Genomic DNA, 22,607 nt, shown 5'->3' with positions numbered 1-22,607 from the left:
TCCAGGGCTAGGTAGACTGGTGCCTAGGTACTATTCTTCCGGGACTGCCTGCTAGCCAATGGATAAATGATGCATAAGGGGATGATAAATAATTTTGGCATGACTCACAATCAAACGTACTGCTAGAGTTGGTATGCTTCAATCATTGTTTCTCGTCCCTTCATACAAATTGAGGTTGCTAAAGAGTCGTGTCCCGACTGATTGCCCATCGAAAGTCTGTATGACTGCGGATACTGGTAGCTGACTTCATAAACCACGGTTATACTATTTACGAAACGATGCACCTGCGTGCGTCATGGACCTTCCGTCTATGTTGACCCTTCCTTGATCGCTTCGACGCTGGAGGTTTGGGATGACCGGGAAGATTCTCTTGCCGAAAGCATCTAATAACATCACTAAACGCCCTCTCTACATCTGAGCCACACTTAGGTGATGTTTCATAGAACCAGCAGTCTAGCGACTTTGAGAGCATCCGTCCTTCCTTGTGGGAGACTTCACGCTGAGCTTGCACATCATTCTTAGTACCCACCAGGATGATGGGCGAACGAACCGGGCGCTTGGAGGGCGACAGCTTTAAAGTATTTTCCGCCTCCATGTCTTCTTTCACTTGTTTGATATTGCTGTAGTACGTTCGAACATGAGAGAAGGACTCCCGAGAGGTGATGCTGTATGCAATAATAAATGCGTCCCCATCGCGAATGTAATCTTCACGGAGCGCAGCATATTCCCCACGCCCCGCCGTGTCTATAATCTCGAGGATGCAAGGCCTGTTGTCAACCACCATTCGCGTGCGATATGAATCATTCATCGTTGGTTCGAAGCCCTCGGCGAATTGGTCTAGACAGAACTATGGTCGAAATTAGCACCTTCTCGGATATGATAGGAAAATACATGACAAACCCGCACTGCAAGCGCTGATTTCCCCACGCCCTCGTCCCCAACCACTACCAGTGTCAAGTTATCAGCCATGGAAGTTGGGGCACCCAGAGAAACTGAATTGCCGATGAGTATCTCAGGAAAGGCTGTCACTGTAGTCTCAATTTCGAAGTCGAGCGGCTATCCACATGAATAGCGTGAAGGTAATTCGGGTCTGATAGCCATCAGTTCGCTAAGGAATGTGGACTGAGGAATAGGGTTTTGGGTACATGCAGCATATATAGTATTATGATGCTAACCTTTTATGGCGCTTGTGGATAAAAGATAAACTCTCAACACTTTTTAGATGACGCATCCAATGAAGACTAAAACACTCCTATAATTGACTTGTGCATTACCAATGGGGGAAATATTGCGTCAGATTACGTCTGTTGGCTTCTGATACTGACGCCATATAAGTGGGGCTAGCTGCTTTGAACGATCGACCTTATGTTCTGAAGATCGACCCCAATGCTATTTGCTATTTTACTAAGATCTACATAGAGTTGAAGGGCACACAGGGCTAGGGCTCGTCTTCGGAGTCGGGCATATGGAGCTGCGCTGACCGTGAATTCCCACTGGTCCTAAGTTGAAAGGATTGCCATGTTTCTGCGAATCTTAGCGCGGCTTCGACTCCAAGAGTGCTTCTTAAGTACTCCCTTATAAATATTATGTAGGGTTCAGCTGAGGGCCGGTTTCCTAAGGAGAAATATCCTAGGTGATTGTCATATACGCTTATACGCTTACCTACCTAGGTAGGTACCGGTAGGTGCCTGAACAGCTAACTAAAATCCCAAAACTAATTTCAAATAGTCTGACCTGTTATAAATGTACATTTCCACTGTGACATGGAAATTGATATCATAATTATCTGTTTTAGCATACCAAAACATAGAGAGTCAGACCCTAAATCGCCTTTGGCTTTGTTGTAAATACCACCGCATCTCACATTGATCAATCGTTCCCATTCAACAATATTGACCAGCTATGATAAGCCTGACGCACTGTATGTGGAATCCAGCGCCCTTCAAGTTGCTCAATTTGAAGACTCACTGCTTCATTCGGTTTTGTCGTTCTCGATCTCCAATGTGCCAGGATTATGTGCCACCATTTTACCGTTCTTGTTCTCGAAGCGAACCTATCCAAGATAATGCACTTAGTATGAGAATACTAGTGTAATACTAGAATAGTATCATTCCACTCACCTTCGGTGGGTTTCTCACGTTTAGTTCATCCGCTCGTTGCTGGTCTGTGATAATTTCTTCCACCTACATAAACGAGCCATTAGCACATTTCCGCTCACTAGACCCATATAAATGGAACCTAGGCTGTCCGTGAAATGATTTCATTTACTAACATTTCCTTCGTGCGTTCCGCCGCGAATTCTGGTAGCGACATAATCGCCTTGATGGATAATATTGCCGTGTTTGTCTGCAATTTCGTTGTCGCTCATTATGTTAATCTCTCTGAGAAAGATAGATTAAAAGTTAAGCAATAATTTGTTTGTATTGATTATAGTGAATATTGGGGTCTCACTAAATATATAACTATGCCTTGGACAGAGTCATTCCCGTGACGGTCATTATGATGTAACATATACTTCAACCCGTTATTGAGCGTCAGTTTTGGTACTAAAGAAGAGCTTCATATGGGCATCTCAACCAAGGCATACCTAGTGACACTGCTACCCACACCCCTCAATGACCGCCAGGTTCTCACCCTGCCAAGATGCTGAATCAATGGTGGTTACTACTAAACACAAGGGAGATGTATCTCCTTGGATGAAATTTTGCATTAGTATGGTGCATTCACGGCGAATGTACCCTTTCTTAGATATGTCCACGCTATTGCAGAGCAGAAAGGGTTTGAAAGTGGGCTCAAGAGATTCATCGGTCTGGTGGCAGCACACAATAGGAGAAAATTGGAGCCACATTCAGACACTGCTTGTGAAAGATCTGACTATACCACCGTGCCACACATGTCAGGATGAGATAGATTTTCACTCTGCAAACGTAGAAAAGGATATTCAATGTCAGATGCACCTAGAATTTGTGTTTGCCATCGACGAATCCAGCGAGTACAACTATAGGCGCATGCTCTAGTATGAACGGCGAGAATTAATGTCTGTGTGCTCTTTATAGCCTCTAGGTATTCTCCTCTCTTTAGCAGTAGTAGTCTATAGCATGGGAATCTTATTGGGTCCTTCCTATGAGTGAGAATGCCGAAGAATGTGCAATTTGTTTTAGGCAGCCCGCCTTGTCGATCAATTACCAACATATGGAAAGAATTCCATGAGCATGGACTACCTAGTGGTCGAGCAGTTTCATGTACTTCAGACCTCTGCAGGGTCATTACCCTGTTGGCGAGGGTCATTAACGCAATCCCACGGGACAATACCATCGCTATCCCGTAGTTCCCGGTCGAGGAGGTAGATACCAAGGCCAGGCTGCTTGGAGGCTCGCACTACCTGTCGTAGGAGGTCTGCGAGGCTTTTGACGTGCCTTGTCTCCTTGCGCATGAATCTGCTTTGAATGGCATCCGTCAATGCAACGTCCCCAGATTTGTCTGCTAACGAACAAAGCCGTTCCAGGTCCTCCAACAGCTTCTTCTCCACGAAGAATGCTTCTTTACAGGGACCGACTGGCTCAATCGGGTTGTCAGGCCACTCAAACGTAGTAGCTTCAATTGACGTAGGCTTCGAACGTCCTCCACGTGATAGAAGGTATTTCTCTAGCCACTTGAAGTCAGCCAAGCACTCTTCCGCCGAGCGCTCCCAGAGTCTGGATAGTGTTAGTATCGAAGGTATTCCACGAGACTCTCCGAAAATGGGTACGAAGGTATGCTCACCTCGCGAATCCATGCAAGGAGATGTTGCTGCGGGCACAATCAGCACCCAATTTGCGGAAGAAGAGCCAACTAGTCAGCTCCTGGTGAATGTGGCCACGGATGGACTGATAAGAGTTAGGTGAACTGTTGCAATTTTCGCATATGAATGCCAAAGATAGTACGGAGTCACCTACCTCTTCAACTTCCGGCGTGAAGGAAGCTGTGCGCACCCACTGATCAATATCATGACCGGACACTTCTGCGATGATTTTCTTCGGGTCAATTTCGGTCGACATGTTGGGGGTTTTGGTATTTCTGGTTAAGCCTTTGGATAAATAAATGAAGCTTGTAAAAAGAAAGGATGTGAGAATATCAAGTGCCAGCTATATATGTTGCCATGCTAAGGATTTTGCCACGTTTATGACAGTTGAATTATATCATGGCTGAAGGCAACCCTGGAGGTGAAATGGCACAACGGGGGATTTACGCTCTAACGTGCTTGCTAGCATGATTTTCGGCATGCTAAATCAAGTCGGACCCAGTGACGGGTCCCGAATCTTTCCTAAAGAGGAAAGGGGCTGCTATATCAAGGGCATGGGTGTCTAGATTGCTATTCTTTCCGGCAATTCATGCCCAGTTTCCCAGGTTTTTCATAAGACGGACCAACCACGCCAAGCACATCGAGACAGATGTGGAGGATAGCTTGGGGCTGTTAGTGAGCCAACTTCCGGACAACCTTGGAAAAGTCAGAGGACTCGGCATGCTCTTGTATACCTACATACCTTGGTAGGTATAAGACAACATAAACACGAGGTTACTTGTGCGAACCATGGATTGCGCCGCATGTAGGGACCCCAAATCCGTGGATTGCCACCGTACAGTCTCAACCCTGCGTCATACCAAGCGCTTAGAGTTGTTCTTTCCAAGATCTCAGATCTCAAACAAGACACGCGGTGAACTGAATTGGACTCGAACTATGAACACATCCGATGTCAATAACCCAACTACAGAGCCGCGTTGGTCTGAGCTCTTTGCCACGATCGAAGCCAAATTCGAAGCCTCGAATATCGCCAGTGAAAAGTGGTATCTGACAACGTTAAGTGCAATTACGACGACGCCAGAATTACACCTTTGCGGCCAGCTATACCTGTACCTGATAAGCCAACATGCATATTCGACCACCACTGCACGCTCAGAGCTGATTCGACGTATGCGCGAGACGTTATTTAAGGACATTGCTCTTGTGGGACTCCCAAAACCCGCAGAGGCACTGCTCAGCCTCAGCAAATTCATGTCCGAGGAAGATGCGGAATGTTCCTTCACCCGAGAAGGCTGGCAATGCGACGAGGCAAATCATGCGCGGGGGATGGATTGGTTAAAATCAATATATGCGGATAATACTGCCGCGCTGTTTGGGTTATTCAAAGATCATCCAGACTTTGGCTTTTGGGTTGCTGATATCACCTATGGGTTACTGTTGTCGGACCGCCAGGTTTTGGATGACGTGGATACAGAGATGGTAGTCTTACCCGCTGTCATGGGTCAAGACATGCCACGGATGACCTACTGGCATATCCGAGGAACAAGGCGGTTGGGGATCTCCAAGGAAGATGTGCAAATGGTCATGGAATGTGTGCATCTAGTAGTCGAAGCTTGCGGTGTGACATTGAAGCAAGTACCCTGTGTGGATGACGTCGATAAAGATTTGTAGATCACTAAGCCGATGGCAAGCTAAAGAAATATCGTTAGTATTGTTATTTTGTTATATCTCCACATATGTTTCAAGACGTATCAGGGGGAAGAAAGAGAAGATCGTGTGTCCAATAATAGACTCCCCTGTTTGTTTGGCTGCTTACCTAACCACCTCGAGGACCGCTCTTTCGTACCGCATCGGGAGACTTGTTTATGGCTGCCCCGCGTTTTCTCTCTTATTTCTGTATCATAAAGTCAGCCTGTGAATAGTTACGAGACCGCACTTTTTTGTGGTCGCATTTCTCAACGTCCGCTCTTCCACCCCTTCGGTGGCACGGCACGCGTGCCTCCCGAGATTCCATCACATGAGTCCGCCATGTCGGCCTCGTCGCGCAGCCAGAGCTCCTCCCCCGATATTCTGGGTCCTCCAGGCGATGCCCAATACTTGATCTCATCGCCCATTAAACCTTTCGCAGGGCGCCAAAGCTGGATGTCTCCTATAGTAGCCAAATCACGAACTCCGGCCAAGCGACCGCGACCGCGCGTCAGCCTCAGTCCCGCGAAAAGCGCGCATTCCGTTCAATTCAACGATGTCATACTCCCGGGGTCGCCAACAATGAGGTTCAATGGTGGTAGGCAGAAGTCGCTCTCGCCGGAGAAGGTTCAGGAGGGAAATGTTAGCCCGTGGCGCATCCGACTCACGCTCGAAGCGACACAAGATGAAGATGATGAGAACCGGGCTAGCCCGTCGCGCAAACGATTAAAACCCTCGACCACGACAATGATGATACCATTAAAGGATGAGAGGAGCCCATTGAAGGAGAAAACGCCCTTGAAGCGGCGAGGGCGTCCACGAAAGTCTGATATGAATGTGTCCCCGTTTCTCGCGGGCGCTGGGCATACACCTGGGCCGGGCCATACTCCTGGGATACAAGTTGGCTCTCAGCCACGCAGAAGAGGCCGACCACGGAGCACGCCCAAACCCAAACCACAGGATTTTCAGCTGCTGGATGATCAGGCAACGCCGACTGTCGAATATGAACATCCTTTTAGTCCGATGGAAATAATCCCCAATAGTGATTCCCGTCAAGCACAGCAATCCAGCCCAGTGACCACCATCAACAATGAAGCAGGTCAAGGCCAACGTGAATACAGTCCCATGGATACTATGCCTAGTGAGACTGATCTCGGCCACCAACGATTCAGCCCCGCGGATGCTCTCGCCAGCAACACTGGCCAAGGCCAACATCAATTCAGTCCGACGGACTCTTTCGCCGGGAGTAATGCGCACGCCAGTCCCTTGAATCTCGTGGGGATGCAGACTCCGAGGACGACTCTTGGGGGAACTCAGACATGTCAATTGCAGAGCTTCCTGACCCAACTGAGCCGGTCATGGAAGATCTGGGCAATCTTCGCCGTGAATACGGCCGAACGAGTTTGGAGACGCCTGTCATCGGAGCTACGGAACATCACTTTTTAGATGATGAAAACATCCACTCTACCCCTTCAAAAATGCCATCACCTACACGCGAGAGAGCAATCTTGTCATCGCGAGCCTCTTCTCACAATACCGCCAGCCCACAATCGCGCACATATCCGACGCCGACCCCCACGTCTTCGCTGGCCGATGAAGAAAATCAGACCCAACAAGCCGACGTGAATCACCCCCCAAGGGCAGAACCCCATCATGCTGAAGCTGGTCCCGTTGAAGATCCCGCAGACGAGTACGAAGAATTCGACACTATCATGGAAAGTGAAGGGTTCACTATGATCTCACTTGATACACTCCCATCAGCCAAGCAGCATGGATTCGGTTCCAGTGCTGTGGCGAACGGTGATCCCAAACCGAAGGAAGTCGGAGACCGGTTGAAACGCAAACTTCCTGGGACGATCGAAGACCTCCGAGGTGATTCTCGCACTCAAAAGTCATCCAGTCCAGTCACTACGACCCTACGCCCTGGGTTATACGAAAATCCTAGCATTGATATTCCGGAGAAGCACTCTGCACATGCGACTGAGCCGCAATCTGTGAACTACATGAATGAGATTGCCTACCCTGAACTCCCTGCCACATCGTCTCCCACTAAACCAACAATTGTTCCAAAGAAAAGGACGTTGACCAGCTTGGCCAGACTTGTTCGTCTTAGCTTGGCCCTGCAAGGTCCCTTTAGGCCTCAAGAAGACGAGTGGTCGGGTAAGAGCAATGCTCGTCACAAAAGACGTCGGTTGGAGAGTGTCTTCAGCACGTTCAACGCCGAGACCCAGCGAGAACTCCGGGCTGCTATGGGGCTAGGGCAGGAGCTTGCTATGCGTCGAATGCTCGCTGAGGAAGATGAGGCTGCGGCCATAGCAGCAGATCATGAAGCATCTCGTCTCCAGGAGGAACGTCTCCAGGAGGAACAAGAAGAACAAGAAGCACGTCACTATAATGACTTCAACGACGAAGAATCAGAAGAGCAGGAGCATGATCAACCCTGTGAGGACGAGATCGAGAGGCAAGATGGATACACCCAACCTTCACATCTCGGACCTAACAACTCCCTACGACGAAGCCCGATGTCCCACCAAAGAACACATCGGGAACGTGATCAATCATTCGAAGACGAGATCGAGAGGCAAGAAGCATACACCCGACCTTTACATTCCAAATTCAAGACCTCCCTGCAGCAAAGCCCAATGCCCCACCAAAAGACGCGCCGGGAACATGACGAAACATTCGAAGATGTGACCGGGACGCAAGAAATATACAATCGACCGTCACATCCCAAACTCAATACCTCCCTGCAGCAAAGCCCAGTGTCCCACCAAAAGGCACAGCAGGAGGCACGATGGCAGCTTGAACGAGAATCAGTCAGCCGCCAGGCTCAGATGGCTTCAAACTCACGGTCGGTCGTTTACATCGATAGCGATGAAAATGTGGCGGAAGATGATGCGGACATCGGATTTGAATATGAACGGCGATTTGAACCTCAGACCGGAAATGGGTTCGATGAAGAGCCCAACGATTCCGCGCCTGGGCCTGTACCAGAACCAGCAGATGTGCCCCAAGATGTTGAACCCGAGCCCGAACCCCTAGAAGATGAGGATGATGGTTATGATGATATTTGGCAACTTGAAGCCAACGACCACAGCCATATTTCACAACACTCTAAAGACGATGGTATTCAATCTCATCCGCAGCCACTTGCACGTCCTTTGGGCAACCTTCCGGTTTCTGCAGATCAAGACCACCTGAGCTCATCACCTTACGCTCCTTCAGAGCATGATTATGTAGCGCGCTTTGGGCCGTCTAAAGTTCGCGAGCTCCGTGAACAAAAAGTCGATCTGTCTGCTTTGCTTGCAGAAGAGGATACACCAAACCGCGCACGTTATTACAATGGAACGAGTACGCCTCGGAGTTTACTCGCCCGCCCATCAGAGACACAGAATTCCCCAGTCAATGACTCTGTGATGAAGGGCCCCGTGTCGCGCACGCCAGCGCGTATTCGTTTACAACCTCTCTCCCAGTCCAGCCCTGATACTCCCAACCCACGGGTCCTCGGTCCACAAAACGCGTTCCTCAATGGCAAGGCATCACCGAAGGTTGTACAAAGAAGCCCGCCTATGGAAGAACCATTGGAAGAAGACCATGGCAACATCAGCGTTTCCAATGCGGCTCTCAGTCAATCGGAATCACCCAACGTAAATTCTGCATCCACCCCACAATATCGTCAGCTTAATAGGCAGGAGCCAACATCATCCTGGTTCAGTAAAATAACTAGCTTCACCCCGCAATGGCTGAAGGCTCCCAACCGTGACCGAAGCTCAAGTGTCAGTACTATCCCGGAGGAAGCGTCTGACTTGGAAGATGAAGAGGAAATGGCCAGCATTGAATCTGCGAAGGAGCTTGACGGACACCTCCAGGATGAGCCGCTCTCAAAGCAAGCAAGCCAATCACCCGCGAGCCATTGGAGACAGCCATCGCCATCTCAGTCTCCCCAGATCCAGCAAGATCCTTTCCCCACAACGGAAGAAGAGGATGACCCAATACACGAGAGAGGCGTTTCTAGAGACCTCTCGGAAGAAAAGGATGTGCCGGTCTCTGAGCGGAGTGTCTCGCAAGATCCCTTGGAGAACGGGGATGCAGAACCGGTGAACCACCAGGATGAGGCGTCTCCAGGCCCACGACCACTTGCTGTCTTCGGATACTTCTCCGACGAGCATTACGCTGCGCTTCGTCGTATCTACCGAGTTGCCAAGCGATACCCCGAGCGCTTTGAATACTACGATGCTCCAGGGCGGGCTGCCATCATCGGTGATTGGATATGGACCTCCGATGGTCATCACGGGGTACCCATCACAGAGATCCAGTTTGCCATCATCGATCGCTTTGCCCACGAGCTTGCTCGGGCTGACATGCAATATGGTGGCAGCGGACAGATCGATTGGACAGAAGCTGATCTGCATCGGAGACTCATCAGCATCATTATTGGCGAGCAGATCCGAGAGGAACGAAAGGCCAAGGCCAACCGGGGTACTTCAGTGGATACATGGAGATAAACCTCTATTCCTTTTTTTTTCCTTCGCCCACTTCTTATATTATGGCCTTTTTTTTTGGATATCCGATGAGCACCTGGCGTCATGGTTTTGTTTAAAATGCGTCTATTATGGTTATGATTCCCTCACGGTTATTGGTTAGGCTTGTATGCAGCATTAGTCTGTTTTGGGGGATTTATTGCGCCTGTGCTTAGTTTAGGCCTCTCTAGTCTCTAGCCTCATCAGTTGGACATGAATGGGGTGCTGTATACTATAACTTCCAAGTTTTCGATCAAAGTGACCAAAGTACCAAATCCCGGAAGGGGATCCTTGACTTCAACTGCGAACACCATGTGTATATTGCATCTCGAACATGCGTATCCAGCCAATTACGGAGGTCTGCTGCATCAAGATCCCTTATTTCCCCGACTACCTGATGGAGCAGGGATGGAAACATTTATCGCGTGAGGTGAATCCAGAACGCAACTCAGTCCAGCTCTTTATACCGGCCAAGCCAACGCCATCCAAATCTGCTTTTGTTCCATCCCAATGAAACAACTGTACAACCAAGCCCTCAAACTGTCAAACCGTCCCAGAAGCAAACAAAATTTACATTTAAGTCTCGACCAGACCTGCAGCCCTCCACCATCTCGACCAACCAGGCCACCCCGCGTCTCCTGCACGATCGTATACTTATCGCGTGGGCAGCCAAGCAGAAGCAGGAGAGCCTCGAACTCCCCACCCCCCGTGCGAGGTTCCTGCGAGGTGTCCCTGCACGCGTTTTCGTCCTTTGGTGTCGGCCTGGCTAGATCGTGAAGTACCACTTGGGAGGCGAGCCGGAACATTATAAAAGCAAGGATTGGTACGACATGGGGAGAAGAACATTTCCAGAGACCAGGATAACAAGTATATGCCACCATACTTCGATTATCTCTTCCGTTCCTTTTCCATACATGGTGTATGTGTGTCGATCATCCCAGCCATGTCGGTATTTACAATCGTCCATCGAGCCCTACCACCACTATCCCTCCCCTGGAAGCGACGAACAAGTCTAAAAGGCAAAACCCCCGAGCTGGAAACTCATCTCAATGAAAAGAATCCCATCCTAGCAGACCCCAACAGCTGCCCCCATGCCCAGAACAATGAATCCATATCCATGCACTGTGATGTCCACGGCCACGTGCACGTAGCGGTGAAGGCAAACGCGCACCACAACGCACCCACCCCGCAATCAACATCATCTGCGCCGGAAAACATCGCGGGTGCAGCGCCGGATTCATCTTCCGAGGGCCGGACACACTGTTCCAGCCAGGCGCGTCCGACGCGGGCCCAGCTCGCTCGCGCTGTTAGTTGGGCGAGTATTATCCGCAGTCGAGACCGGTGGACAGCCGAGCAGGAGAGGGAGCTTGTGCATGCGCAGAAACAGCTGGAGAGGTGTCAGAAGGCATGGAGTTCTGAGCAGGAGGTGTGGTTATCATATGTATGTGGAAAGTGCTTTTCTTTTTCTATTGCTGTGTATTGTTCTATGTATTCCAGTTGGCTATCGCATTTTGAAGTTGATAAATGAGGAATCATGAACTAATTTGTCGATGCTTCAGGTCCAGGCCCTGAGCGAAGAAAAGGAAGCCCATGATTATTTCCTGTCTATGCGGCATAGACAGCAGGACGACGAGCAGCATCAATTCCGTAAGGCGTGGAAGCGGCGACGATCTTCATCAGGTGACGATGAGATGCAGCAGTCTGTGGTCGAGACTGCGAATCGACTTGGCAGGTTGCGTCGCTTGCAGCGGTATGGCTATTCTGGGCAGCGGTTGGGCACGACGAGATCGGCAGTGTTGACTGTGGAGGGATGAGATAGTGGCCAAAGTGGCTTCTAAATCTAAGCCTGAAATGATAATAGATGCTAACTTGCATTGTTCGTTCAGTTTAGAGTACTCTAATTAGTGGCTGAATGGCGCAGAATGGGCTTGGTAAATCAGGAGTAGGAATTGAATATGCTGGCATGCATCTAACTTCGTCTCATATAACCAATAATCAATAGTCCAATCCTCTGATTATACTCTCCCTCCAAACAAATAACATGGCCGCAGGGTACAAGACATTACAATAAATCACGGACTTGCATTGGTGGTGGGAGGGGGGGGGTGTCCTGCTGTGCCCTTTATGGCAGCGGTTGCATCACCGGGCACAAAAGGCCCTGGAGTGAGTACTAGATGTTCTGATATGGTGAGGCTATATATATCCGCTTTCTTGATCATACCTAATCGAGTCTGTTTATTCCCTAGAATTATCACAGCGGCCTAGTCGAACTCGCTTGGGCGATAGTGGTGGGAGAGTGTAAGGGGTTAGCAAGGTACGGGCCGTCTCGGCAAACTTTACGGATGACCCATGGATCCATGGATGCTTACAGTATCGGTCAGGAACCTTGGAATGCGGCGGATATTTACCCAAGAATGTATTATACTGGCATCGGACACTTAAAAGTGTCGGAACGTGGTCTTATAGAACAGACTATTACATAGCCAATTGAATACTTGAGCCTTCATACTCTGTACATATGTACAGTGTAGGCGAGGAATGAAAATTGACATGGGACAAAGTAAGGACATTTGTCTTGGACATCCTGTAGCCTACTATGAATGGTGCTCTGAACACTGCGATCACACGGCAAAACTGATTTGGCTTTGTGTGTTCAAAGATATGCGCAATTGAATTCCTAGATAGTATAGAGCCAACCTGTGTTCGTGATAATATTGCGTCGGGCAAAATTGGGACTTTTACCATTAGCTTCGAGCACTAGATTCCCCTCCATATCTAGTGATTCTGGTGGCACCGACAGCCTTAGCAGATCCTTATCGATAGGAGCGACCTTCTTTGTCCAATCAGGCAGTTTCTCCGGAGTGAAGGGCGGCCACGGGTCTCCATCTTCTTCGCGATAAACATGCTCTCGATTTCTCCGTAGACCAAGACTCAGTCTCCAATTAACCGCCTCGTGTAATTCATCAACAATAGAAGCGACAATTGCGTAGCGAAGCGGGTCAGGATCTCTCGAGTCTGGTATATCTCCTAGCTTCCAATCTCGCCGATAAAAGAAATATTCCGTCTCCCATCCCATCATCGCGTAATGATCAGCAAGGTGGAGCTCATACAGCCGGTAGATCGATCGTATGGGCGTGTCACGCATACGCCAGATAGGAATAGCGCGGAGATTATGGATATCGCCAAAATGAGATGTGATTATACCCGTCTTATTCTTCGTATCTTCAATAAGCGCGCGGGGAGAAAATGGACCGGGAACTGGGAAGAACCAGGACGGATAGGGGATGAACATGCGCAGGAGCGTGAGCAATGGGTACTTGTGCTGATGGCTGAGTCGGACGAGACTACCGCGTAGTTGGAGGGGTGAGTGGGCGTAGCGAAGCCATGTTCGAAAACGAGCCCAGAGAGATAGCTTGGGACGGTGACGTGGAGGCATGGCAAGTTCGCTGAAGAGGAGACAGGAACTTACAAGGCACGGGCCGTTCGGCGAAGTGCCCAGGTGGATTTTAGTGCTTACGTGGATCTGCGGAGTACATCCTGAGGTCCATACTGGTATCAGACAAGCTCGCTCTTTGCCTTGGCATATTTTTTTTAAATCTGTACGCTTAAGGAACACTAAAGTAGAATGAAATGATCTTAACATACTATTTCCACTATAGCAATGCATTTCTACCAATCTAACCCCCCTAACCCCCCTACTTCTTCTCCTTCCCATCAGGCCACTTCCGGAACAAATCCGCCAAAAGATCAATCGGGGCCGTCAAAAGCCCAACAGCCGTCTCAAAGGACGGCTCCGTAGGCGCAAGCGGATGCGATCTGGAAGGAACAAAGATCTTAACCCGATCCAGGGACTTAGTCAACTCAACACTCTCCTCCTTGGACAACAACTCCTCAAGCCTGGGCAAGTCCACCTCCTCCTCATGTCTAGCATGAATCCCCCAATCGCGCATGAGCCCCTTAAGCGTCGGCACAAACCTCGTATCCGTAGACTCAAGACCCTGGAACGCCTTCAACTGCTGCTTCACGCCCTGATGCTCGAGTCTGTTTTTATCTGCTACTCCCTGTCCGTCTGGGAGGGACTCGATCAGCGCTGGGTAGACGATGAGTTCCTCGCCGATTAGGTGGCGGGCTAGTTCCCAGACGAATTGGTTTTGGAAGCGGGTTTTTTCGTTTGGGTTTGTTGAGGAGAGGATCTTGTTGCTGTGGGATTCGAGTTCGTGGTGGTCGTGTTTTATGGCGGGGAGGATGCGGCTGTGGAAAGTTGGGGTTGCGGTGTCTTCGGTGAAGGTTTGGAGGGTTGGGAAGTTGCCGCTGAAGAGGGGTTTGGGGGATTCGGCTTTTGGTCGTGCTGGGGCTGGAGCTGTCATTGGTTTGGGGATGGGTGGGTGGATGGGGAGGGCGCGTCGGAGCATGAGGTTGGAGGTTGTTTGAGACTTATTGTGTTTGCTGTAGTAGAAATATGGAGAACCTGCTTGATAGAATAGTCGGTGATGAGTTCCGTTTTTGTCATGATGATGGTATAGATGCTAGCCCTAAGTTGATATCAATCTCGAACGATATGGAACATCAACCCAGAAGTCCAGGGCCAAGTCAGACCTAATGGTCAACTTCTGCGCAGTAGATTTCGCGAGTTGAATATTTTGTAGGTTGCTTTCGTGTGGATTTGTTGGAGGGCTTGGAAGGAGGCCATGTTTAGAATATAGGTTTGTCCGGCGTTGCGGATGTTAGGCGGACAGTTTGTTGTTCGATCGCGTAGTTGAATGGGAATGGAAGGCTAGGGTCTGCAATGGTCAGGCCTTGGATATGTAGGCTATTGAGCTTTGTAGATGGTAGGATCATTCTCTCGGATGGCATTGGCCTGTAATGTTGGCCAGATATCGCGCTGACCAGGCCGACGGAGATCCGCGGCCCAGAGCTATGATATATAGATTAATATCACTTCGAGCCCAAGTTACAGAGACTGAAGAACAAGGTATACATGTAAATTGATTGTACTACCCAACATAGGGGCAAGCATAAACCTGAGAAACAAAGTACTATGTGTGTGTCCCAACAACGCCAGACAGGTCGGGGCGAACATGATCCGAAAAAGAAAAAAATAAGATAAACACAGAAAAAGAAATAGAAATCCCAAACACCTCCGAGGTCCATCCCTCACAACATAGCTAATATGATCAATGATAAAGGGTAATCCGTAACCGCTTCCTGCAGTAAACACCATCCCATCCCATCTTAACGTACATCCGAAACTTCATGTGCATATCCCTCAGTGATTGCGGGTGCGCTTGCGACTGCGCTCGCGCTCCATGGCCTGCGGCTGGAACATCTCGAAGCCCGGGTTGTGGACGGTGGGAGTCCAGTCGATACCCATGGCGGGCGAGAAATCCGGGTGCAGCTGGCTGAAGACGGCGGGATCGGCAGGGTGGCCATCGATCGTCTCTGCGGAAGTAGGAAGAGGTGCAGCCACGAGTTCGACTAGAGATGTGTCGATCCAATTTTGTGGTTTGCTGGCCAGGCGGCTTATACGGGCGCAATCGTCGTCGACTTCCTCGTTCATTAGGGAGGTCAGTGGCGGCGCGTTGCCGTTGGGTCGTGCGTGGTGGTTGGACAGAACGTGGTAGGGGAGAACAGGGCGGGTGGCTGGCTTATCGGCCAGGTCAGCTAGGGCGCTCAGAGCACTGTGCGCGGCGGTGGTGCGGGTAGATCGGGTAGCGTGGAAGTTGTGACTGGCGGTACGCATCATGTCGGCTGCACTTGGGGTGCCGTTATCTTCATGGCCTGTGCCCTCGGGTGTATCCTCGGCATCGGTATTGTTGCCGTTCGTCACCGCGCCGGATCCGTGGTCTGGGCGTCTAGATGTAGAGAAGAAATGGATAGTGGCCAGGTGTGCCTGGTTGGCGTGTGCGTTGAGTTCCTTGTCGGTGAAGAGGGAGTGGATCGAGTAGGAAGGAGCGACCTGCTCCTTTGTAACCTCGACCTTGTTGCGCTTCGCGGGAGTGGCATCGCCTGCGTCCCGCGCAGGCGATCCATTGTCCTCCTCTGGAGCCTTCCGCTTGCGCTTGTTCAACTCCGACATGAAACCGTTGCCCAGCTCGTCGAGGTCAACGCGGTGACGGGTGTGCCGAGTAGTCTTGCGGTTGCTGTGGATACCGCCAGGGCTGGAAGGGTTCGTGATGCTGAACTGGTTGGGGTGGAGAAGAAGGGCATTGGTGTCGGCAATATCGAGCTGCTCCTTTTCACGCATCAGACGGGCGCGCTTGCCGGAGATGTTCTGGACCAATCGCTCTCGCAGGGTAGAGGACAAGTTACGGAACTCTTCTTGTGCGAAGTAAGTGCGGAAGTCACGGTCCCGCTGTTGTCTTTCCATAACGTTGTTGTAGTTATTCTGTACAAGAAAAAAAAGCCATTGATTAGGGTCAACTCCTCATAGCTGCGAAAAACTGGAAACTCACCATAGCCATGACCAATTCTGCATCTCTCTTCTCCTTAATTTCATTAACCTCCTGCACAAACTTGGAATACCAGGATCCAGCGAGGCCAGCCATCTCTTTCGCAAACTTGCTGCCGCCACCAACGGTCTCCTCAATCAACGCGGCGATGCTCTCCGCGGAGTCCGGCAGCGGACCAGTCCCATAAGGATCAGCATTGTTGATCAGCGTCATATCGCACTGAAGTGCGTGCAACTGCTGACGAAACTGGATGTCCCGATTATTGCTGAACTGACCCGTCAGTTCCTGGAGCCGCTCCTGGAGCGCGGTGCGCCGCTTGTCGCGTTTCGAGGGTGCACCAGCCCCGCCGCCAGGGCTAAGGGGCGGAGGATTCGGATAGGACATTGTATGTGGCGAGGGTGGGCGAGAAAGGGTGGTAGATTGCATTAAGTTGGTAATCGAAGGAAGATGAGATGGGAGGGGTGGGTCACCGTCGAATATGGACGGCAGAATGTTTGGCCGCCCCGAGGAGAATAGACAGCGAGGTGAAGGAGACAATGTGAAAAGAAAATGGAGTTCCTGATTCTAATTGAGAGAGTGTGTTAGGAAGAAGAATAAGGAAAATAATGAATTGACATACATCAGTTTCCCGTCTTCCATTGGTGTGCCTTCCAAGATTGCAATCAGGACCACAGCTATCGCAAGCTATATACATCGGCACAGATGGCCTTCACTTGTACACATTGATCGCAGCTGTTTTAACCATGGATCATACAGACAGTTAATCAAGTGGAAGAAACCATAATGATCACTCTACGCGGTGGCTCTCAGCTAGATCAAGGGCCTCTGTTCGTGGTGACGTAGTCCAGTAATCTGATGCATTTGGCTTAAGACAATATAATGAACTTAGCATATATACACTATAACATGAATAGCCTGCAATAAAGGCATAGGACAACCGTGGTAAAGGAGTGCTCACACTATGTCGCGGTGATGCCTAATGGGAGCCTGACGAGACCTAGCACGACCACGTACATATACTTCAGGGATATCGTAGATTACAGAAAAAGAAAAGATATTGTTAATAGCAGATATATTCCCACAAAATCGTGTATATCTATATCCATCATAAAGAAGAAGAAAAAGTCCAAAAAGTTCATAAAACCCGAATCGCCAACAACAACCGGGGTATTCATAGTTCATCCAAAATGTTCGCAGCGGGAAACCCCCAAACGAGTCATGCAAGGTGCGGAAAAAATTATTTCACACCGGAAAATCGAAATCCAACACCGGGGACACCTCCTGGGTCCCATGTCATCTTTTGTGAAGGCCGTTTGTTAAAATATGCTATTGCGGAAGAAGGGGTGGAAGAATGAAAAAGGGGTGAGGGATTCGAGGAACAGGGAGGAAGAGTGATCTAGCAATTCTGCGACGATCTAATTCGTTCGGCGAATCACAAAGACACCAAGCTCTATACCATCACGCGGCTCATTGTCCTCGCAATAGCGCCGCTTGCGGATGCCATCGCAGATCTCACTCAGGAGCCCGGAAGATGTGACCTCCTTGTTGCCCATCATGCCGGGGAATCCAGAGCTCGCGTTCTTAGATGAACGGCGGCCGTTTTGCCAGTACAGACTGAGGACTTCCTTCATGCGGGGTTTCTCCTGGTGGATGAACCACTCGGCCCAGAGGTTGCGGTCGAGGTGGGTCTCTCCACGGCCTGCATCGGCTACGTGGAACCGAGAGGAGGAATCGTTATCGCTCAATGATTCACAGAGAGCCACGATGTTCGCCTTCATGGTGGCAAAGTCATCCATTTGAGAAACGGGCGAGAGCTTGCCGAGGTAGCGGCCCACGTCTGCGGACAACTCATTCACCACAACGAGTTGGCGGAGAAGGGGGTCGAGGATGGGGCCCAGGTACTGGGATTTGAAGGTTGATGCACCTTTCTTGGTTGGGTACACAAAGAGGAGGGAGCCACCATTAGGTGACAGCTCGCTCATACGGTCAACGAGAAAGGATGGACGGGTACGACAAAACAAATCACGGTATTCTTGAGCGGAGGTTGGAGGGAGATAGCGCTCGAGGACCGAGATGTGGACACTGCGAGGGGGGACAATGGGCATCGGGGCGTGGGACATTTGCCGTTGGAGTGGTCCACGGTAGTCATGGTAAGCACTCACAACTGCTGCACTGGAGAAAACGGTGGCGTTGAAGTATTCCTCGGCAACGGTTGGAGAACGAGGGGTGCTGGGGGAGAGTGGGGCAGATTCGAAAGACTGAATTGCTCCGGTACTGCGTGGGTAACATTGATATAGGGTGATTGACCAGGTTGCAAGTGGTTGTGGACAGCCTGCACAACGGAGGAAAAGACACTGTCGGTTTTCGGCCCTGATACTGCCTGATCAGATGTCCTGGGGTATGGGAGAGTCTGGGAAACGATTTTGACGGCCTCGCCTCGTGTCTTGCATAGGGCAAGTGATGAAGCTGGAAAAGGTCAATGATTGGCCTTGAAACGCAGATGTACCGATAGCTTACCAGTCAAATTGATGCCATGATCCAGCCATGAGCCAATATCCTGCTGGCAGTCCATATCATCGTGGGGCCCAGGGCTGCCTCCAGAGCTGGAGGACCTATGAGAAAGCCCATCTGATGGACTGCTGAGTGTATCCGAAGCACCGGTCGCGGAGGAATTGTCCACACTAGGGGTGTCGTCCATCATAGCCATGGATCCCGGGTGGGAGTGTGTGTCGAACAACATCATCTCGGACTTGGGGTTCCACGCAACGTGGATCTCCTCCTCTGGCGGCGTGGGGGGTAATGTGGCGGGGTATTCGGATTGATAGTGAGAATTCCAAGAAGGGGAAGCAGCCAAAGGCCTCGGCCCGCGAGACACAGTGGTTGAAAGACGAAGGCGAGAGTCGACCGACCGAGTGCGAGATTCCACACGGTAGGGCGAACCAGGCGAACTAGGTGAGGTACGTTGGTCCCAGGATGGGAAGTTCACGGCAACGCTGCTCTTGGAGAGAAAGCGAGATACCGGTGACGGTCTTGTTCGAAGAGATCCTTGTGAAGCTCGTCGGCGAATCCTGGATGGGTTGGAAGTTTCCTGTGTATCTGAATTCTGGGGGAGATGTGCTCTGGTGTCGAGATTCACTGTTGGTGGGACATGCATGGTGTGATCGTCAGGAGTGGAAGTGACGGGCCAGTACTGTCCATTGCATGAGGATGTCATCCAGTCTGTGTTATCCAACGGACGGAAGGAGATGGCAGCCGTCATGAATCATCCGTCGACCGATGGTAGATGATCGAAAGATGACCAAAAGATGATGATCGGGTCCAAGGTAGGGATTTGGAGGGGGATTTGGAGGTTGGATGCTACAAAAAGTTGATGATAAAGAAAGGAATTTAAGACAGGAAATGATTGAATATTTGGGAGGGGGAAAGGAAGAAGAGAAGAGAAGAAGAAGAAGCAAAAGAGGGCGTGAATCGAATGGAAATTGACGGGAAGAGAAGAGTGGGTATTAGGTACTTGGCTATAGTATGGTCTAGTAGGCACTAGACCATGTACTAGGTACTAACTGGGGCAAGGGTTGGGGCCAGACTCTTCAGGTCGGGACAAGTCTAGACCTTCCAAGTCATGGAGTCATCGGTTTCCACTTTACTTTTCTTCTTTTTTCCTTTTTCCTTTTGCTGTAAGGGATATAATATATATATGTGTATAATTTATATGGGATATATTATTTGATAAATCTGATAGAACTAATTTATATACAGAATCTATAGCCTATAACAAAAAATCCGTAGTTGAAATGTGTATAAAAATGTTGCCAGTCTAGAGCGACCGATGGACCGAAAGCCTTGGCTCCACGGTGACGATCATCGGGGTTGTGCAAGTTGAGACCAGAATACACTTTAAACTAATATCTATTTTATCTATTTGAATATACTTATATGAAGTCTTCATTACCCGAACCAGACTCAAGCATATTATTATGCTTTTATCATATTACTTCCCCCCTAATGCGGCCTAAGCCTTTGGTTTCACAAGTCGCCAGTACCACAGAACGTATGTGGACCGTGGGCCTAGACGAGGTACTGAGTACTTTCAAGTCAAGTGTACGCATACGAATGTCGTCTCCGTTTCCGGTGTGAGAGAGAAGGGGTTGGGCATTGGCATATACTTACATGTATCTGCCAACGCATAGCACATATAGGCTACAATATATGTACATATCTACTCTAGGTCAAATGAAGCATATATATATCGGTCTAAGATTTATGCAATGTCTAGTTCGCAGCAAGTTCGCATTCCGAAGACCCTGGAATCTTAGAATCCTGGAATTTGAGTGGCACTCTGACAGGAAACCCCCATGTTCAGATCCAGCCTGATCGTCTGAGGGACGTTGGGACCGTTTTAATTTCCACCGTGCGCCTCAGATCTGGTTCACTTCCCTGTTCCCATCTCCGGCTTGCTCCACCGTCTCACGTAGAGTGTATTGCCACCCCATTAGATTAATCTTTGAGTGCCATATCTGCTGTACTCCATATGATCATATGAAGCAATTTAAGAATGGATTTGACGTGGGGTTACTTTTATGGTTAATATACATAACCTTGGAAAAGACTGCCAAATAGAATAGTACACGTCAACTGATATTAATGCACTTACTTGCATTATTTGATAGTAAGTCTGGTATATCTAGGATAAAAAAGAGTAAATTATGATTAAAATTATACTATCATGCTATCACTATAACCACTATAGTGCTATAACCCGATATGATCAACAAATCACATCATTCTCGGCCATATAGACCGACGCATTGGAATATCTCCATCGACCCGAGACGGTGGGATACTTCGATCATCCACGGTTCTAGATCGATTGCATCATGACAGCGGACTCCAGATCCGCGGAGACCCTTGCATATCGAGAAACTGGTCTCGGTCGCGTGGGACGCCAAAGGGGAAGTGCCATGTGTTCTGACGTGAGAATCGGGGAACTGGTATCCGCGAAAATCCCGATAGGGTCTCTGTACAACGTAGATTCGCAAGGTCCGTAGATACTTTTCTTGAATCACGAGTAGTTCAATCCGCAAAAGGCTGATTCTGGAAAATGCGCCGGGAGTGTGTAAAGTAACCGGTTGGTTGAGAGGAGGAAAATGCATGGCGGGAGTCACCACCATAGCCCAACATCGCTCCCTCACGAAGTCAATGACCGGCGACGAGACTGAGTCGCAGTAGTGCAGCCGGCCAGCGGCTGTCTAATAGTCTGCGAGCAATTCCACAAAACCGAGGAGCGGTATCTCTGCTCCTCCCGCGTCAGGCGAACCTGTTTCCGCGCAAAACTAGAAGGCTTCAGGGGGATTGTGCATGAGGCGGAGCGACTGCCGTAGACAGGCATTGGGGTCTTGGCGAGTGACGGGGTAGCCCGAGCAGGGTTATCGAGGGTCGCGCTGAGTTCGTAGCACTGACGGACGAGCTCCTGCACGCCCTCAGTCAGACGGGTGGCGCGCTCCTCGATATCCGGCCAGAAGGCATCGCCCCAGAAGGGGTCTTCGCAGACGGCTGTCTCGAGAGCGTTCAGCCAGCATTGGAAGCCAGAGCGAGCGCCTGCGAGTTGCGAGGCGACAGTGACAAATCGGATTGTCGGCTCCGAGTGCAGCACATGCTGAACGATGCAAGCAGGGCAGCGGGCTGTAAGGTACCAGTCGTGTTCTTCGGTGAGGATGCAGTTCAACCAGGCGAAGGCGCTGCGGGCTTCGCCGCGAAATGCGCGCTCGGGTTCGGCGCCTTTCTGGCTCGGGAGGGTGCGGGCTGCGATGCGCTCGGCTTGGTGGTTGATTAGGAAGAGGGGGACGAGGAGGGTGTGGATGATATCGCGGTGAAGACGGTAGGTTTCTTGTTCGGTGGAGGTGCAGGAGTGTCGGTGGCCTGCGCAGAAACTTGGTCGCTCCATGCCACATTCCTGGCGGCGCAGTTGTTCGCGCATTACTCGGAAGGCTTCATTGCGCTCTAGCTCGACTTGTTCGTGTCGGGAGATGTGGAATGGGGAGGCCATTGTGGATGAGTGTATATCGGGTAATTTTCTGGATCATCGGATATGATATAGGATTATAATAGAACCATCTCGCGAAATCAAACCATAGGATAGGGCTGAGGTGAAATAGTCTAGAGAAATTAATTCAG

At 50.0% G+C, this 22,607-nt stretch overlaps 12 protein-coding genes across 12 annotated transcripts; 4 read left to right on the top strand and 8 right to left on the bottom strand.

Moving 5' to 3' along the window:
• Positions 1 to 268: 268 nt before the first annotated feature.
• N7519_011654 (uncharacterized protein) lies at positions 269 to 969 on the bottom strand (the record flags this gene model as incomplete). Its single annotated transcript, XM_057298427.1, has 2 exons — positions 269 to 847; positions 901 to 969. The coding sequence occupies 2 exons, from the start codon at positions 967 to 969 to the stop codon at positions 269 to 271; spliced, it is 648 nt and encodes a 215-aa protein (XP_057146309.1).
• A 1,003-nt stretch (positions 970 to 1,972) lies between these two features.
• N7519_011653 (hypervirulence associated TUDOR domain-containing protein) lies at positions 1,973 to 2,368 on the bottom strand (the record flags this gene model as incomplete). Its single annotated transcript, XM_057298426.1, has 3 exons — positions 1,973 to 2,053; positions 2,121 to 2,183; positions 2,273 to 2,368. The coding sequence occupies 3 exons, from the start codon at positions 2,366 to 2,368 to the stop codon at positions 1,973 to 1,975; spliced, it is 240 nt and encodes a 79-aa protein (XP_057146308.1).
• Positions 2,369 to 3,247: 879 nt separating this feature from the next.
• On the bottom strand, positions 3,248 to 4,037 carry N7519_011652 (uncharacterized protein; the record flags this gene model as incomplete). Its single annotated transcript, XM_057298425.1, has 3 exons — positions 3,248 to 3,695; positions 3,763 to 3,866; positions 3,936 to 4,037. The coding sequence occupies 3 exons, from the start codon at positions 4,035 to 4,037 to the stop codon at positions 3,248 to 3,250; spliced, it is 654 nt and encodes a 217-aa protein (XP_057146307.1).
• A 680-nt stretch (positions 4,038 to 4,717) lies between these two features.
• On the top strand, positions 4,718 to 5,452 carry N7519_011651 (uncharacterized protein; the record flags this gene model as incomplete). Its single annotated transcript, XM_057298424.1, has 1 exon — positions 4,718 to 5,452. One exon carries the CDS (start codon positions 4,718 to 4,720, stop codon positions 5,450 to 5,452), a length of 735 nt encoding a protein of 244 aa, XP_057146306.1.
• A 357-nt stretch (positions 5,453 to 5,809) lies between these two features.
• On the top strand, positions 5,810 to 9,945 carry N7519_011650 (putative AT DNA binding protein; the record flags this gene model as incomplete). The annotated part of the gene is made up of 2 exons (XM_057298423.1): positions 5,810 to 6,713; positions 6,800 to 9,945. Coding segments are annotated over 2 exons (4,050 nt in total), but the record flags the coding sequence as incomplete, so codon positions are not given.
• A 376-nt stretch (positions 9,946 to 10,321) lies between these two features.
• N7519_011649 (uncharacterized protein) lies at positions 10,322 to 10,757 on the top strand (the record flags this gene model as incomplete). Its single annotated transcript, XM_057298422.1, has 2 exons — positions 10,322 to 10,412; positions 10,579 to 10,757. 2 exons carry the CDS (start codon positions 10,322 to 10,324, stop codon positions 10,755 to 10,757), a joined length of 270 nt encoding a protein of 89 aa, XP_057146304.1.
• A 101-nt stretch (positions 10,758 to 10,858) lies between these two features.
• On the top strand, positions 10,859 to 11,801 carry N7519_011648 (uncharacterized protein; the record flags this gene model as incomplete). The annotated part of the gene is made up of 2 exons (XM_057298421.1): positions 10,859 to 11,428; positions 11,547 to 11,801. The coding sequence occupies 2 exons, from the start codon at positions 10,859 to 10,861 to the stop codon at positions 11,799 to 11,801; spliced, it is 825 nt and encodes a 274-aa protein (XP_057146303.1).
• An 863-nt stretch (positions 11,802 to 12,664) lies between these two features.
• N7519_011647 (uncharacterized protein) lies at positions 12,665 to 13,423 on the bottom strand (the record flags this gene model as incomplete). Its single annotated transcript, XM_057298420.1, has 1 exon — positions 12,665 to 13,423. One exon carries the CDS (start codon positions 13,421 to 13,423, stop codon positions 12,665 to 12,667), a length of 759 nt encoding a protein of 252 aa, XP_057146302.1.
• A 259-nt stretch (positions 13,424 to 13,682) lies between these two features.
• Positions 13,683 to 14,399, bottom strand: N7519_011646 (HHE domain protein; the record flags this gene model as incomplete). The annotated part of the gene is made up of 1 exon (XM_057298419.1): positions 13,683 to 14,399. One exon carries the CDS (start codon positions 14,397 to 14,399, stop codon positions 13,683 to 13,685), a length of 717 nt encoding a protein of 238 aa, XP_057146301.1.
• Positions 14,400 to 15,253: 854 nt separating this feature from the next.
• On the bottom strand, positions 15,254 to 16,820 carry N7519_011645 (Sds3 domain-containing protein; the record flags this gene model as incomplete). Its single annotated transcript, XM_057298418.1, has 2 exons — positions 15,254 to 16,372; positions 16,440 to 16,820. The coding sequence occupies 2 exons, from the start codon at positions 16,818 to 16,820 to the stop codon at positions 15,254 to 15,256; spliced, it is 1,500 nt and encodes a 499-aa protein (XP_057146300.1).
• A 1,031-nt stretch (positions 16,821 to 17,851) lies between these two features.
• Positions 17,852 to 19,695, bottom strand: N7519_011644 (uncharacterized protein; the record flags this gene model as incomplete). Its single annotated transcript, XM_057298417.1, is given in 3 exon segments — positions 17,852 to 18,694; positions 18,712 to 18,902; positions 18,954 to 19,695. 3 exon segments carry the CDS (start codon positions 19,693 to 19,695, stop codon positions 17,852 to 17,854), a joined length of 1,776 nt encoding a protein of 591 aa, XP_057146299.1.
• A 1,926-nt stretch (positions 19,696 to 21,621) lies between these two features.
• Positions 21,622 to 22,479, bottom strand: N7519_011643 (uncharacterized protein; the record flags this gene model as incomplete). Its single annotated transcript, XM_057298416.1, has 1 exon — positions 21,622 to 22,479. One exon carries the CDS (start codon positions 22,477 to 22,479, stop codon positions 21,622 to 21,624), a length of 858 nt encoding a protein of 285 aa, XP_057146298.1.
• Positions 22,480 to 22,607: the final 128 nt, after the last annotated feature.

This window comes from Penicillium mononematosum (genome assembly GCF_028829835.1).
Source record: "Penicillium mononematosum strain IBT 11891 chromosome Unknown utg000005l:1.0-9366267.0:1.0-9372171.0, whole genome shotgun sequence".
Lineage (NCBI taxonomy): Eukaryota > Fungi > Ascomycota > Eurotiomycetes > Eurotiales > Aspergillaceae > Penicillium > Penicillium mononematosum.
The sequence above is the reverse complement of the archived record's forward strand: the minus strand, read 5'-3'. Positions and strand labels throughout refer to the sequence as shown.